Source organism: Pan troglodytes, chromosome 6, assembly GCF_028858775.2.
Source record: "Pan troglodytes isolate AG18354 chromosome 6, NHGRI_mPanTro3-v2.0_pri, whole genome shotgun sequence".
NCBI lineage: Eukaryota > Metazoa > Chordata > Mammalia > Primates > Hominidae > Pan > Pan troglodytes.
This window is the reverse complement of record NC_072404.2, coordinates 37,805,590-37,823,105: the sequence shown is the minus strand read 5'-3', so window position 1 is coordinate 37,823,105 and position 17,516 is coordinate 37,805,590. Positions and strand designations below refer to the sequence as shown.

The window sequence follows — 17,516 nt, the reverse complement described above, 5'->3', positions numbered from 1 at the left end:
AGTTTGCTTCAAAGGCCAAGCCTTAATCTACTGTTAGTCAACTTTCCTCCCTATTATATGTGATATAATTGAAACATGGAAATATCTCTATATAGTCCTATATTTGTATATACCTTTATATGTAACTATATAGGTGTATCCGTATTTTAATATTTTTTTCTGTTATAATGCTCACTCTTTAAAGAAAATTTGGAAAATTCATAAAACTAAAAATGAGTGATTTGTCATCCTACTACCCTGGAGTCATGGTTGTCATTCTGGTGTGTCTCCTTTCAGGTAAATAGATATCACTACATATCTAGTCAAGACCACACTGTAGGTTCTGTGTTACTTGCTGCTTTACACACCTGACACTGCCCTGTGTGATTTCATTTTAACAGAGATGTAACAGGTCCTAGTGATTCTCAATTTGAAACCTCTTTAGTTTACAAAAAAATATGGTGCACAGCTCTCCATTAGCAAACCAGTGGTTTGCTTCCTGGGTACAGTGACTGTAATGGAAATGCTGGTGTGGAACTAAGGTCAACTGGGAAACATTGTACTTCCCGGATATGCTACAAGGAGATGGATTTTCTTTCCTTAACACTTCCTCTCCTCTAATCCCCTCCAGTGCTGAGCCTATTGAAACTCTTTTAAGGGTCTTCAGAGTCTACAAAAATTGACACACATATGAAGAACGTTGGGATATTGGGACAACATACATTTTATGGCCATTTTCCCCTTGTCTGCCACTCTGACCTAGGTGAGATGGTCAGAGCAGATGTTACTAGCTTCATGTGATAGATTAAGAAGCCTGATGCACAAGATTTGCCCAAGGCTAAGTGACTGTAAATAGCAGAGGTGAGCTGGAACTGGGTCTCTTCTGCTTCCTGGGGATGGTTCCTAATGCTGGTTCTCAACATTTGCTTCTAGACTTTCTCATTGTCCCCTTCCTCACTTCTTCTTTTTTTGAAGACCTTATGTCTCATCTCATAGTTTAGCTGCATGATTGCACATTTACATTTAAAAAGGCACATCCTTAAAGGGACCTCAGTGCTAGATGTTGGGGATAATAGTAACGATAGTGACAACATAAATAACTGATCATTATTCACCATTTAACCCATTTAATATGTGCCAGATAAAAGAAGTGTTTTGTAAGTTTGTGTCCATTTACTCTGTAAGAACCTCATGAACCTGGTAAAGGAAGGACTGAGGTTTGAACCTAGATTTTGTGGTCTTTAAAGCCTGACCTCAACTAAAATGCCACGGAACCTTCAAAAGGAAAAGGGAAGAACATGGGAGCAGAGCCACTGAGCTCTTGGGATGCTATTTTTTACTAAAGGCTTATGTTCTGTACTTCTGACTACAATATAACACAGCATTCCCAAACTTTTAACTAAGCTTTGAAACCCATAAGCTTCACAGAGAAACCCCCCTAAGAGGTGTTGACCTCCATGCCCATCCCCACTGAGGTAATCCCTTTCTTACCCACTGCCTGCCACAACCCTTTTCTGATATATGTTTATGCCTTTTCTTACAGGAGGAAATATAAGAAAACGTCCCAGAGGTAAGAACATCTTTCTGAGCTGCAACTGGTTGATTCATTTGTGGCCCAGCTCTTCACAAGTCTGGCTCATGGTGGACTGGAACTGTAATAAACAGGCTTTTGGTTCTTTCTCAGCATGTTGCGTGCTTTATCTCCGATCGTGACTGCTGCTGTAATTAAAAATTGATTGCAGGCATCTAGTGAGGCACAGTAGGTGGATGCCTTCACAAGAGAGTAGATCCTGTGGGCTCAAAAGCTTGTTACTGCCGTGCTGTCTAGTGATTTTCCTAAAACCTTGACCAGAGAGTGATTGGGCTGGCGGGGGCTGAAGGTTTATGGATGGGGAGCACAATGCGGTCTTTATATACATGTTTAGTGTCTGAATTCTCCTTTGTCTCAGAATATCCTTTGCCTGATTTGCTGACAAAATGCTGTTGAGCTCAAAGCACAGGCACAGATTCCTTTAAGGGCAGTGGCAGTCTTTTGATTTGACTGTGGAAAGGGTAATTTTAACTAGAATGACATCTGTCATCATCCCTCATGTGCCCAGCCTGCCTCTGGGCTGTGCTTTGCAGACTCTTTGGCATAAGGAGCCATGAGGGATCAGGTGGTCACTGGCCCTAACCTATGTGGCTATTAAATGTTGGACTTAAATCTTCTGTATTTATAGTTCAAAAATAACTCACCAGGTTTTTGAGTGCATGGCCTCCGAGGTCCAATGGGAAGCCCATTTTTCAGTGCATATGCGATTTTCATTCCCCATTACAGGACCCGTTGACAGATGTAGTTTGCTGACTTGGTGGAGCAGCATGTGTATTTGAGCATGCATACAGGTTGTGACTATGGAGAGGGTGAGTGGGTTCTATAATGATAGAATAATGAAATGAGCTTAGGAAATGTCATGTACTTCCTCGTGGAATTTATTCATTTGTTCATCTTTTAAAAATTATATATATCTAAAGTGTATGATATTTTTTCATGTGTATATATATATATACATACACATAGTGAAATCATTACAGTCAAGCAAATTAACATATTCATCACCTCACGTTGTTCATTCATTGGTTCATCTTGTATACACTGCTTTCTGTTTTTTACAATGATTCATTTTCACAAATTTGATTGGACAATAATGGCACAGACGGTCTCCCATGACCTCTTTTATTTCTCCAGCGTCATCTCTTGCTACTTCCAACCTCCATCTTTATTCTTTAAACTTAGCTATGACTCTCCATCAAAGTTGGGATTCTAAAGGTCCAGCTGATCATGGATGCTTTCTTAGGAAGAGCTTTCATAAACTTTTAGTAAGCATATTATCTTAGGCTTATCTAGAGGTGTAGACCTCATGTATGTTAGGAGGCTTTTCTTGAGTTAGGTGGTCCCATAAGATTATAATGGTGCTAAAAAATTCCTATTGCTTAGTGACATAGTAGCTGCAGTAACATTGTAGTACAATGCATTAGCTTTTCTATGTTTAGATATGTTTAGATACCCACATACTTACCATTGTGTTACAGTTGCCCACATTACTAAGTACAGTATTATGCTGTACAAGTTTGTAGCCTAGGAGCAATAGGCTATACCAACAGCCTAGGCATGTAGTAGGCTATACCATCTAGGTTTGTGTAAGTACACTTAATGGTTTTCACACAATGTCAGTATTGCCTAAGGACACATTTATTATAAGGTGACTCCATTGTTATATTCTGTAATATTTATTCTTTTTATTGAGAAGAGTTTGGAAATAAAGTTACTTAGACCTTTTGCTGACCAAGCATTTGAAGCCCACAATTCAATCTAGAAGGCCTGTATCTGCTTTCATTGTACTTGACTTGGGTGTTATGGAATTAAACAGATTACATGCAGATTAAAAAATCATTAATGCAATTAAAATTTGCCAGTAGGTTTCAACAATGGCATTTTTTAGATCACTGCTTTAGTCTCGCCTTTTCTAATGAGCGTCATCTCACAGTAGAGATTCCTGTGTTGCATGGTCTCCTCCAGGGGTGTCCAGTGGAGAGAATATAGTCATGAGTTCTTAGTTTCTGTTTCTATTTGGGCCAGTAAAGCCCCTTCCTCATCCCTCTTTTATTCTTATCACTATAGACAGAAACTGAAAATCATGGTTTCAGGCTGCTAAAAGCCTAAAACAGAACAAAACAAAACAAAACAACAACAACAACAAAATAAAGTGGGTTGAGCAAACTTGGGTCCAAGGGAGTGGTATTATAATTTGATATGCAGCATAGAGTGCACGAGTCATTGAGAGGAAAATGAACTAAAACTTGAAAGCTTCCTGGAGATTGCTGTACTTTTCTAAATATAGTGAGAGCTTGTACAGATGGCTAAACAATTCTGTCTTGTTCAGGTTCGTTGGACTCACGGTAGTAATTGCATGTGAACCACTGAGCAGGATGTAAATTAATCACTCAGATTAGAGGGCACAGTAGTCTTGAGTAGTAAAAAGTAATTTATCATTTTCACATGTACTTAACCTGGAGTATGAGGTGCTTCAAAGTTGCCTCAATTTTATTTTAAGGAGAGATACTTAGACAGTGAGAGGAAGTTTTACAAGAGAGCTGCTCAAACCTGTCAAGGTTCAAATTACAATGTCAATTTTGTTTTGAAAGTGTGTTTTTTGCATATCTGACGTGAATGCTGTTGCCTTTTTTTATTTTGTCACTGTAATGAAAAATAAACCAGTTATGTTGAACAAGCTTTATTGAAGTCATTTAAAGTGTGAATTAATAGAGGATCAGTTTGAGCTCTTCTATTTTTAATGAGATACATTTTTTATATGAAGTAGATCCATGTACTTCTGATCCATCATTGAATTACAAGCCATCCTCAACTTAGTGGCTTAAAATAACTTTTATTCTGCTCATAATTTTGCAGGTCAGGAATTCAGGAAGGACTTGGCTGGCTGGTTTGGATCTGATCCACGTGGTGTCAACTGGGGCTGCTGGGGATGTAGACTCCACTTCCAAGATAGTGTCTTTGCTCACATTAGGAGTCTTGGTGCTTTTTGTTTCTTGCTCTCTCCCTCTCTATTTTTTTTCTCTCTCTCCCTCTCTCCTCACGTGGCTTTTGTCCTCCAGGGTGCTTCCATCTGGCTTGGGCTTCTTACTACATGGTGGTCTCAGGGCAATTGCACTTGTCTGGTTTCTTAGGTCAAATGTTCTAAGAGACAGGAATTAAAAGCTGCTAGTCTCTTAATTATGGCCTGGGTCCAGAAGTGAGCACAGCATCACTTCTGCTGTGTCTTATTGGTCAAGCTATCACTGAACCCACCCATTCAAGAGAATGGACCATAGACTAAATCTCTTGATAAAAGAAGTGTTTTAAAAAATTTCCAGCCTTGTTTAATCTATAGAGCAAACCTTCAGCCTTTTTCAGAATAATCTTGCTTGAGACCTTCTCTGGGGATCTGTAGATTTGGAGTAGGTGGATTCCTCATTTGATGAATGGTAGACAATTTTAAATGTATCTTGACACTCCCAGTCAAGTAATGGTCTGTTTGAATGTTTGCTTGCCTACTTGATGGTTTATTTGGACTGGGAATAGCTGTGATTCCTTTCTCATGGTAGGAATAAACACAGCAATGTGGACTTAACTGGTGAGTTTAATTCTAACTGCAGTTATTTGGCTGGAGTTAATAATTAGTCAAATAAAGTAGGTGGCTTAATATAGGAAAACTAAGTGATATAAATGTTATATTAAAAGGTTTGATTTGGACATCAAAGGGAAGACAGCCCAGGATACAAAAATAATCTACATTTGTTTACGCTTTTCTTGCTTTCATTTTATTTCACTTATGTATTTGTTTACCTATCAAAACCTTGTTAAAGAAAAAAAAAACCCACAGCTTTCAAAGTAATTGTCATCCTACTACAACACAATTGAGGCAGTTATCTTTCTTTAAGTATTTCACCAAGTACGAGGCATATTTTGGTAGCCCAAGGGAATGTTTTGATGATAGTGATTTTACTGAGTCTCACTCCTAGCATTAAGGAGAGTATACTAATCTCTTCCAAGACCAAATTTCAGTAGAAAGAGTGATTTCATAAGTCCTCTTTATCGGGTTAGCAAGGGAATCAATAGGTAGTAGGTAAGCCTCTCCTTGCACAGAAAACCTTATTGGATTGGGTTTTAAATCCACATATTTAAGGGGAACTATCCTTTTGCTTGTGAATGAATCTTGTTCATGAGGGTCAATCATTCCAAGAGATTTGCAGAAGTGGTGAAATGGTACTTTGACGGCTAGAGAGGATTACGCTGTAAACCTGCTTACTCATAAATGTCTCATCCAGTTTCTTTTAATAGAGCTTCACCTTCAAGTTATCAGGTCTGGCTTGCAGAAGTTTATACCTTTGAGAAATACTTAGAAATAACCAAATACTTATGAGCTGCCCTTGAAGAAAGGAATTGCTATCAGAGCTGATGTTGCAAGCTGAATCTATGATAGAAGTGCTTCCAACACACACACACACACACACACACACACTCTCTGTCTCACACACACACACACACACCCCTATTTCAGTATGATAGGGGATTAAGAAATAGAGGCACAAATTAAAGACCTATCCACAAACCTGAGGGAGTTCTACAGACACACGTTCAATTTTCATGTGTCTGGATTATGGAAATACTTTGGTCAGAATGTTTAGGAGTTGGAGTTGTGGCTTAAAAAAGCCATACCAGGTAGTGAAAAACCTCATTAGCATGAACATTTTTGTTTATTTGTTATTAATCATAGCACTGTTTAGACAGTTTAGGTAGAAGTTCTAGCTCTTACTGTGTCTGATTTATTCATTTTCTAAATCTAGACATATTTCTGTGAGTAATTAACTTTAGACAAAGGTGTCTCTCATGTTTTTGATAATCATATTATACTGATAGTCACATGCACAGTACTTTACAAAAATCTTCCATTTAACAAAAGTTTATTTAATACTTACTATAGTATATTGCTATATGGTTCAGTAAATACTGGAAATAACAAGATATGTACAAATGCCTCTGTTAATAGGTTCGCAGGCTTGTATGTGAGATACAGGTGAACAAAGGGATTATAATAAAATGTGGTAAGTGCTATAATAGATATAAGTATTGAAGGTCATTGGGAACAATCAGATCTGTTGGGAGGATACTTACATTATCATATACTCTTCTCTCACTAGATTATAAAGTGAGCCTCCAGTAGTGTTTATTATTTGTGGTGCTTGAAAGTATGGGCATACTGAAGTCTAATAGGATAGCCCAGAATCTTTCCTTCTTGTTTTCTTCATGTTTTCAGTTATTTTAAAAATGTATGTTTTGCTGATTTTTAGGCTTTTTAAAAAAAACAAGGCAAATGGCTCAAAAATATTCTAGACATTAGGAAGAAGACAGCCCGGGATACAGACATGTGCAGATAATTGATAACCTGGATATTGTACATATAGATAATAGTGTGGCCTCTATCTGTGGCAAGGCAAAGCAAGGAGTTATTTTTTTCCATGAATGTCTAGTGTGTTATTTCACTTGGATTTTGACGTGGCTCAGTAATCACACTTGATGAACCCAGTAATTGATTAAATCCAGCAAACGATTCCCTTAGTCAGGCCTGCCCATGTTCAGCCTTCATGAATTGACATAGCTAATAAGTCATCATCAACAGCCACCTTTGCTGGTAATAATAGATTGTCACGTGTGAAGGGAAGGAAGGCGAGTGGTTATCACCCTGCGGGAGGCTGCCTGCTAAGCAGTTGTATCCTAGGTTGGGATGTGGTACATCTTCTGCTGAACTCTGCCCCTGTTTCCTTCCCAGGGTATATTAAGGCCCATTGGTTAATTCCAAAGTTCTTTCAGCACCTTTGAAATAGAGTTGGTAGACTGTTGTCCCCTACCTTTGCAATTAAAAGTGGCAGCTAAGTAACTGGTTGGGAAAATTAACAGGGGTGACACAGGATAAATCAAATCATACATTTTTGCATACTTAATGCACAACCAATCCTGCATTCTACTGCTTACTTAGTAGCATTGATTTTCAGAGCCTAAGTGGTAACATCAGGGACAAGAGGATCTTCCAAGAGATAAATCCCTTTACAAATATTTTCCTACATTTGTGATGACTAATACAGTCTCAAAGTAGTAAGAACAAGTGCATCAGCCATGAGAATGTGTCCAGTTTACATTCCAAGATTGCCACCTGAATCAGGGTGCCTTTATAGCAGCCACAGTGGTCTGGTTAGAGCCCCAGTCACAGATGGATGCTGAGACTTAGCCTGCAAGTGCAAGTCCTGGGGCAGTTAATGTGAGAAAGGGCCAACAAGCACTACAATTTCAGGTAAAACATGGCTGGGGTGGGGGAAGGGGAGTGTTGGAGAGTCTATATAGTTTTGATCAGAGTTCAGAGTACAGGCAGCCATCACTCATTCACTACTTACTCAGTCATTCACTCACTTACCCTTGCTAATGTATCAGCAGGAGTCGGTGGGGGGAAGGGAGGGGGTGGGAGGGGGCAGGGCACAGGTGTAGGGATCTAGGCCCAGAAAGGCTATTTAGAGGCTTTCACCTGGGAACTAGGCATGGGCTGCCAGGGTGCTAAGATGTAGTAAGTATAATAGCTCAGGCACTTCGTCTGGGTAGTGTATCTAGACACCAGTAGCAGGAGTGACCTTGGCATTGAGCTGTCATTTTCTGAGTCAAGAGGATCATCTAGGCACAATTCATTCGTCTTTTCTCTTCCATCTTCCTTATGTCTGATAATTACTACCATTCTTCCATTTATCCAGGATCAAAACTTCTGAGCCCCTTTGTATGATCTTCTGTTGGGTGTTTCTTCAACTTTAACTTTTTATTCTTCCTCTTTGCCCATGATCAATGGGTCCCTAACAGATTGTGGGCTTTTCCTTCACATTACTTTCCCTCCCATGATCTTGGTCCAGTCTCATCACCTGTCTCTTAGAGTATTGGGTGGCCTCTTTAATCTCTTTCTTTACTCTGGTTTCTTCATCTTCTCCATGCTGCATACCTATGTCTGATTACTTTCTCCACAGCTCCTCTGATTGTGCCTTCTATGTTTGAAAAATAACAACAAATCTCCATTGGCTTCCTGTTGGCCATTAAATGCCTATCTTCTTGTCTTGGATTTTAAGGCTGCCTACACTTGCTTCCACCTAAACTTTGCTGCTTTGTCTGTTACCTTGTTCCATTCACCCTAAGTTCCAGTCAAGCTGAACTGCTTACTGACTGTCATATTTGCCTGATTTTTTTATGATCCTTTCTTCTTTCATATTCTTTCCAGTACTCTAAATGTTCTCATTTTTATCTGTTGAAATCCCATCTTTTCTTCAAGATCCAATTCAAAGACCATCCCTTTCAATGGAAACTTCTTAGATATTTCCACCTAAAAGAGTTCCTGCTTCTCTAATTCTGTATAAGAGTTAGTGGGGTGCATGTCATTCCTTGTGGCATCACTGATTTTTTTAAGTGGGGAATATGCTCCCCAAAAGCATTGGGCATGACAGATCTTTATTAAATGTGCATTGATTTTACGAATAAATCAGATTGGGATCCTTCATATATTTCTATCATGGGTCAGAACTAACGTCATAGTTACTAGGTGGAACTGTGGGTAAATAAGTTTGGATTGTGACTCATACTTTCAAATGGCTTTGCAGTTCACTGCATACTCCCACACGTAGACTCTCATTTGACCCTCACACTGGCCGGTGTAGAGGCCTGTGAGGTCAGCAAGACAGATGGCATGCATGGCAAGAATCAGTAAGTACATAATTGCTTAAATCATTGACTCTGCCTTTCTTTTCTTTTTTTAGTCCCTGCAACATGGAACTCAAGCTTTGGGTGGAAACACTGAGAGTATTTTAGCTTTAATCAGTGCCTCAATCTCTGTGTTTCCTCTACTCAAGCCATTAATCCGGGAGGTGCTCAGTACAGTATCAGATGTATTTGCTCAGGGTGGATCATTCTGAATATTTGATATTCAGGTATCTGTGTGGTTGTGCATCATTTGGCTGTTTGGCAGTGTTTTGCCAAAATGGTTTTGAGAGTAAGTTTCTTAGATTGCCTAATAAGACCAAAGTGCATTTTCAGGACTGTCAATAGCACTTATGCCCAGGCATATCAGGGTGCTTCAAAAGTTATGTCCAGACTTTAAGTTACCTGAGGAGACAAATCTCTAAATCCTTCCCAAACCTGGTGGCTTTCAGTGCTAAGAGGCACAATTGACAGGGTTGAATCAGTCATTAGTGAGGGCCGCCATGCTGGGGCCAAGTTCAACTTCCAGCAGCAGCAGCTTTAAAGGCAGATTTCAGACTCCCTGGAGACACTGGTCCAATGGAGTAGGTGAGCATTTCTTAACCATGGCACTATTGATGCTTTTGCTGTAGGGGCTGTCCTGTGCATTATAGGATGTTTGGCAGTATCCCTGGCCTCTGCCCACTAGATGCCAGTAACATCTCATCTTCCCCTAGTTGTGGCAACCAAAAATGTCCCGTGTATGTCAAAATCACCTCTAGTTGAGAACCACTGGTAAAGAGGTAAGATTAAGAATCATGTTTGTATTCTGTCACATTTAGCTGTGCCGAATTGCTCCTCTCTGGTTCAGTGTCCTTGTCTGTAAAGAGATGAGATTCAATCTGAGAACGAATATGGTCTTTGGCTCAAAAACAGTATTCTTTGGTTCCAGTTACTGATGTCCTTCCAGGAGGAAGTCTAGGTCACTGAACAACATCTGCAGTGATGGTGGGCACTCTCTGCTCTTTAACTGAATCACCAGAAAAGAACAAAGCTGTCAGTTAGCACAGATATCACTGGGCGGGTGACATAGTCTGTACCCCATATATATTGTCCTTTAGCCCCTAGCCAGATTATCCTTGGTTTACAATACTTCTAAATTCACTTAATTAATGAGAAGTAATCATGGGACATTAAAAGTATTGCTAAAGCACAAACTTTGGCAAGCACATAGGTATGTCCAGAGGGCCCCCTACTGATTGAAATCTATTGTGTGTCTACAGTGTGCCAGGTGCTTTACATGCATTTTCTCATTTGATCTTCACAATGATCCTGTTTTACAGAAAAGGAAGTCATGGAAAAGAGGTAACTCAACTGAGGTAACTCAAATGAGCAGACAGATGGTCGGGCCAGGGTTTAAAGGCAGGCCTTTCAGACACTGAAAGTTTCTTGAGTTCTTTCTATCCCTTTGGCTTTATAGTTTTTTTTGTTTGTTTTCTGTTTTTGTTTTTAATGGAGTCTTTCTCCATTGCCCAGGCTGGAGTGCAGAGGCAAGATCTCAGCTCACTGCAACCTTTGCCTCCGCAGTTCAAGCGATTCTCCTGTCTCAGCTTCCTGAGTAGCTGAGATTACAGGTGCATGCCATCATGCACAGCTACTTCTTGTATTTTTAATAGAGACGGGGTTTTACTATGTTGGCCAGGCTGGTCTCAAACTCCTGACCTCAAGTGATCCACCCGCCTTGGCCTTTCAAAGTGCTGGGATCATAGGCATGAGCCACTGTGCTCAGCCTGGCTTTATAGATTTTTACAGCTGTGGAGCCCCTCCTTTTTTTTCTTCCCCAAATGAAGCAGCTTAAAGCTGAATAAATCAACGTCAAAAAGATCTGCCTTTGGTAGTTCATTTCCCTACTCTGCCAATTGTTCTTTTCTCTTCAGACATTTTATGTTTGAAAGTTTTCGTATTTGGCCTTAACCTAAAAGTTGAAGCTCTCAGGAAAGTTTAATGAAGACTTAACAAAAAAACAACAAGCTATATTTAAGTAATGTGATTGAAAGGGAAAAATCCTCACCTCCACCACCAGGTTCTTTTTTCAAAATTGTCTATTTTCGTACTTAACAGCTAAAGTGCTTTGAAGCGATGTGATCAGTCATACATGAATACATAACTCTTTATGCATAAAAAATGTAAATAACAAAAATAGAATCGGATAAGAGAAAACATGTTCTGTATTTTTCTATCCTCTGATTTAATATGATACTGCCTTTTCAAAGTTCGTGAGGTCACTGCCTGAATTTTTCCCTTTTCTATTCCACAAGTGAAGTCACACTCAGCTCTGCTTTGTTTATTCTCATAAATTTGGGATGTCGAGGAGAGGGGACTGGAATGATGAACTTCTAAGCAAGCTGGAGGGAGTATGGCAAGATGAGAACATGCTTTGGAAGGGTGTGTCTGTAGTCTTTGCCCTGCCATGAAATTGGAAGAGTATAGGGTTGGAATACAGAGCAGGGGTTTGGAGTTGTCCATACTTGGGTTAAAATCTGAGTCCTGTCGTGAACCTGGTGAAATGCTTTTGTGGGTTTCCCTTGCCTACTGGAATCTGTTTCTTTTGGTAAATGGAAATAGTATTTGCTTCCTAGGGTTCTTGTGAGCCTGGAATGAAATAGTCTATGTGAGGCACATAGGAAGTCTTTGGTGTGTGGAAAGTCCTTAGTCACTGAAGTCTTGGGACTTCAGTACCGGAATTCAGTGACCACTGTGCAGAAGGCTTACACTTTGAGATGATACAGGTGGAAGTCTTGGGTCATCTAAGGGAACAGGTAGAAAGCAGACAGGTCTTGTTCTTCAGGGGCTCTGTGAGGCAGAGGCTGGATCTTATTTACTAAAGCGTGGAATCAGCCTTAACAAGGGATTGGTGACTGTCTTTTGGGGCACATGGAATAGGACTTAAAGAAGATTGGGGTAGGTGGGGCAGGAGATCAAGCTACATAAGGGCAATAGGCATTGGGACATGGACCTTAATTAGGAAAGGAAAATTTTGGAAGGGCACAGTCTCTTGTGGCCATAGAATATCTTTCTACAGGAAGGCATTTACAGTTTGTCTTCATTTTTAGTTTTCTATTTTGAGGAAAATTTATGTTCTTTAAACTATCACAGAGTAAACAGCACTGTATTTCATTGATTGAGAGTATACATTCTTGTGTCAGAATGCCTGGCTTCTGGTCAATTATATTCTAAGCATATGACCTTTAGTAAGTTACTTTATTTCTCTAAGCCAGTGGTTCTCGACTGGGGGTGATTTGGCTGATTTGGCCCTACGAGGATATTTGGCAATGTCCAGAGACAGTTTTTTGTTGTCACTTCTGGATATGGGGTATATTACTGGTATCAAGTGAATAGAGACCATGGATACTGCTAAATAGCCTATAGTACATGGAACATTTCCACCACAACAAAGGATTATCCAAAATGTTAGAGTGCCAATGTTGAGGTACATAGTTCTAAGCTTTACCTTCTTCTTTAAAAAGAGAATAACATACTTACCTTGTGGGTTTGTTGTAAGGGTTAAAAGAGATAAAGATTAAAAGTGTTAAGTGTATATCCTGGCTTTTAGTAAGTGTAAAGAACATTTTAGCAATTGTTATCAATGTTACTATTTTGACTTATTGTTGTTTATGTAGTAAATTTATGACTTATGTTTCATAAATGTAGCTGACAAGATTTTATAGGTGTATTAGATACATTTACATTTCACAAGGAAAATTTTTAGAGATACTTTTAATCATGCTTTGAAAGAGATTTTAAAGTTGTCTTGAAGGGTTAATATTGTGTGGCTTATATAAACACAGTATACTATGTTCTGAAACAAATTAGAAATCATAAGTTCCACATGATATTGTATTTTACTAGTCCTGAAAAGCACAAAATCACAGGTCTTAAATGAAACACTTTGGTATTGTTGCACATTGTTACCTAGGAGGCAATAAAACAAAATATATTTACTGGGAAATGAAGTTCCATCCCTTACTTGTGGGGGTAGAAACAGTGAATTATAATAGTGATTTCAGTGAAAATTAGTAGGTACAAAGCAAATCACAATATAAATGGGAATAGATTCCTACTTAGTATACCCTGACAACACAAATATCCCTAGACATTGATAAAAGTCCAGTGCTTCTGAAAGCATGGCTGAATGTGGAGTCACAGGCAAGTTCCTTCCTGCTGCGAGGTTCTGAATCACAGTGCTCTGCCACCAGGGGACAGGGTCGTCCCTGTTGTCCTGCACTCTGGTATGTACATAAATGGAGGATTTTGTGTTGACTTTTCTACAATCAGTTCTTTAATCTTTCAGATGTGTTCCACCATTAGATCATAATCAAGAGTTCTCAGAATTAGCACTGCAATTAAAGCATGTGAGAACCCGATGTGAGCAATATGGACTGTGAGATGTGCAATCATCCTTCTGCTGTCAAACCAAATTCATAATCCTACATCTTTGATAATTTTGCCATGATTTTTTGGATAATTTTAGTAACTACAAGTGTGCTCTGTTGTTTGTAATAGTACTATCTTTACTGATCACCCCTACTCACTCATGACCCATTATCAAGAAAGTAGGTTAACCCTTAAGGTAATGCAAACAGTGCCTGTTTGCTGGGTAAACAGAAGCCCCATTCCTTCAGAGGACATAATGCTACTATTTGGGAATGAATGTACTTAATAATAACAATATAATACTGGTGATGAGGATGATGATGGTGGTGCTGATGGTGGTGGCCCATGAGCACAGTTATTGCTAACTTCATACTTTCACCTGTTTGCTTTACATCTGCTTTTCTTTCCTGCTGATTCATTCTATTGAGAAACATGTTCTGGGAGCATGATTTTGAGATCTGACAGATGAGATTCTGATGAAGCCATTGTAAAGCTTAAATCGCTTCCCATTTAGCATCATTATTTTGAATAGAAAGAAATGTTTCTTAAATTAGTCTCTTGTGTTGAAGATGAATCATGTTTAAAGGGTGCTTTTTGTCTTCAGATTCATAGGGTAGATGATCCCCCCTCTTTGATATCAGTGACTTACTTTTGCCATTGGCTTGGGTGGAACGTTGTAGGAGCATAATTATACCAGAAGACTGTAAACAAGGCAATATATCACTAGCATTCAGAGCATGGATTTTGGGGTCTGAGAGATGTAAATTTAAATCCATTTTCCACCACTTAAACTTTGTGATTTTTCAGCCAGTTAAGCTTATTCTCAGGGTGGGGCTTACTAATGGTACCTAATTCAAAGGGTTGTGATAAGTAAATGAGACAATGTGTGTATGCTATATGGCCCAATTCTAGATATATATACTAGCTGTTAATATAATGCCTGCCCTTCCAATAAAAATTAATGGCCACAGAATGTCTTCCTTCATCATAATTAACTCTCTGCAAAACTTGGCCTCCCTCAGGCACTTATTCTGCTTGTGCAGGAGATTAATTCTTCAGGATCTCATTTATTGGAGGATTTGTTGGAATGGGGTCTGCAATAGGCGGAGGTGGGAGAATCTGTGTCTCATGCTTCAGGATGATCCTCAAGGCTGTGAAGGCAAAATTTGCAGGTCTGCATAAAGAGGCTAAAAGAAGAAATCCAACCCTTTTATCCTAAGATTCTAGGTGTCACCTACTACTGTTATTCTTTTGATCCCTGTATTTATCTTCTAGTAGGCTCTGCAATGCAATGATGTGTGGGCAGGGACCTTATGTTTCCACCATATATTTAAAAAGGGTAGGTGAGATTTGCAAAATGAAAGTCAGTCCATGTGGTTTGCATTAATAATACTACTGAGAGATTGAACAAATTGAAAGTATTTATTTTAAAAATAAGTCATACTGAATGTTTTGAGTTGAGTGTATTTTATTTATGGAGGTAAATTTTGACCTGACTCCACTCTCAGACTCTTCATTTCACTACAGGTTTACTGAGTGGAACTATGCAATTAGTAGTCAAGCACTGTGAGACATTAAACCAAAACCAAAACAAAAAATGAAATGTGGTTTCTACCCTCAAGGAGCTAATGACATAATTGGAGAGATATAGGACCCAGACAGGTAATTTCAATATAAGTTATTTGACAGAGGTACAAAGTCATAGAGAATTTCAATATTAAATTCTTGGATAAAGATGTAAAGATTTAGTTACATCTGCTTAGTTTGGGGATTCAGAAAAGTCTTTCTGTAGATGACAACTGAGGCTTAAGGATGAGTAAGAAAAACAGCCAGATGTGGAAAGGTGGTATGGGTGTTTTATTTAGAAGGAATACTATGAGCAGTTAGTTCATTTTTGTCACCGCTTTTGTTATCTGAGTCCCAGTCCCTGCTCTGGCTTGAGTGAGGTTTGTATGCAAGAGAAGGGAAGGATTGCTATGCTGTGGGTATCCTTGTGGGTGAGGGGCAACTCCCTGCCTTAATTACCTTATCGTGAACTAGATTATCACTCCCCTAAGGGCTGCAAGCAAAAGACAGAAAACACCTAATAAAGACCTTTCTCTACTTGAGAACATGCAGTGTGGCCATTTGGGCTATGTGGACCACTTGTCTGTCAGAATGGCCCATTTCAAAGAAACCAGGAATCACTTTAAAATAAGAATCAGAGGGAAAATAAAGACTCCTACAACTTCCATAGAAGAGTAGAGATTGACAGTAAATGATGAGATGTGATCCCCCCTTTTTAAATTTTCTCAGTTTTTGTAAGGCTGGTATGATTTCTTTCTTATGTAATTGATAGAATGCATCAGTGAAACCATCTGGATCTGTCTTTCTTTGTAGGAAGATGGTATTGAAACAGTTCTCAAATGCTATCAGAATTGCCAGCAAGGTCTGTTAAAACACAAATTGCTGTGACCCCCACCCCACCCACTCTAAAGTTCTGATTTGGTAGGTCAGAGTGAGAGCTGTGGATTTACATTTCAAAAAGTTTGCAGGTGTTGCTGATGCTGCCTTTCTGCTGGAGCTACATGTGGATAACCTCTGCCTTAATAGGTATAGGGATATTCAGAGTTTCTATTTCTTGTTGAGTCATTCTTGGTTAAGTTGTGGTTTTTCAAGGAATTTGTTCATTTCATCTAAGTAGTGAAACTCATTGACATAATGTTGCTTGCCATCTTTTTAATATCTGTAAGATCTGCAATATCTCTTTTTCATTCAGGACATTAGTAATTTGTGCCTTCTCTTATTTCTTGATCAAGCTTGCTACTTATTTATTACTTTTATTAATGTTTTTAAAAATCTTCTGTCTTTGTTAACTTTTTCTGTTGATTGTGTTATGTTTTATTGTGCTCTGCTTTTTGTTTATTATTTCCTTTCTTCTACTTACTTTGGGTTTAATTTGCTCTTCATTTTCTAACTTCTTAAGGTGAAACGTAGGGCATTGATTTTAAACCTTCCATCTTTTCTAATATGAGCATTTAAGCTATACAACTCACTCTAAGCACTTTCTTTCTCTGTACATCCCTGTTGCCTCATCCATACCCCTATTGTTACCCTAGTAAACCTGTAGGATGGGTATGCTGGGGCAGGTGAATGAATGAATGTAGCTGACCTGGTAGTTTAGATGGCTCTTCCTTCGTCCTTGTTTCTTGCATATGTGGTTCTCAGACAAAGGAATTCCATTTATAGGAGAAAAAGTCATTTCTGAAGTAAACAATTTGTGAATGGAGAAACCTGTGTTTAGAAAAAGTGTGGTACCTATGAGGCTGGCCTGACACTTAAAGAGCATGATTCCACTGCTATGTTGGCTGAATTTTCTCTGAGCTGGCCCCACTCTGGTGTTTCCTTCACAGGCCAGGCTGTCCTTCTTGTTCATTATCCAAGGGGGTCAAGATGAAATTTCTCTCCCTTCAAGTCAGTTTTCACAATTGACCAGGCATGTTAAAGCTGAAACATGGGATTACCTTTCCTGTTTTCTCCGCAGCAGCTGGCATCCATTGCCATCAGAGGCAAGAGCTGCCCTCTGCTAATAGACTCTATACACTTGGACAGAGATGATTCATACTGCTAGGATTTCGAGCTCCTGGGTCTCTTGAGATGAAAACTCTCAGATGCATAGATTTTCTGGCTTTTGGTAACTCATTTAATGGGCAAATAATTCGGATGCTCTTTACCCCTGCAAGGAAATAGGGAATTCCCTGGGAAATTTAGTTTGGGACCCATCACTGTATAAATCATTTACAACAAACGTTGATCAGAAAATATAATT

General features: G+C 39.1%; 1 protein-coding gene across 10 annotated transcripts in view; it reads left to right on the top strand.

Moving 5' to 3' along the window:
• The window catches only part of PDE1C (phosphodiesterase 1C), a 593,630-nt gene that overhangs the window by 246,091 nt on the left and 330,023 nt on the right, over positions 1–17,516 (top strand). For 3 of the 10 annotated variants that reach the window (XM_016957238.4, XM_003318245.7, XM_016957240.4), the window contains one exon: positions 1,523–1,549. The exons of the other annotated variants lie outside the window; for them this stretch is intronic. In XM_016957238.4, the coding sequence (XP_016812727.2) occupies positions 1,523–1,549 (27 nt within the window). The remainder of the gene's footprint in view (positions 1–1,522; positions 1,550–17,516) is intronic. 10 annotated transcript variants of the gene reach the window in all.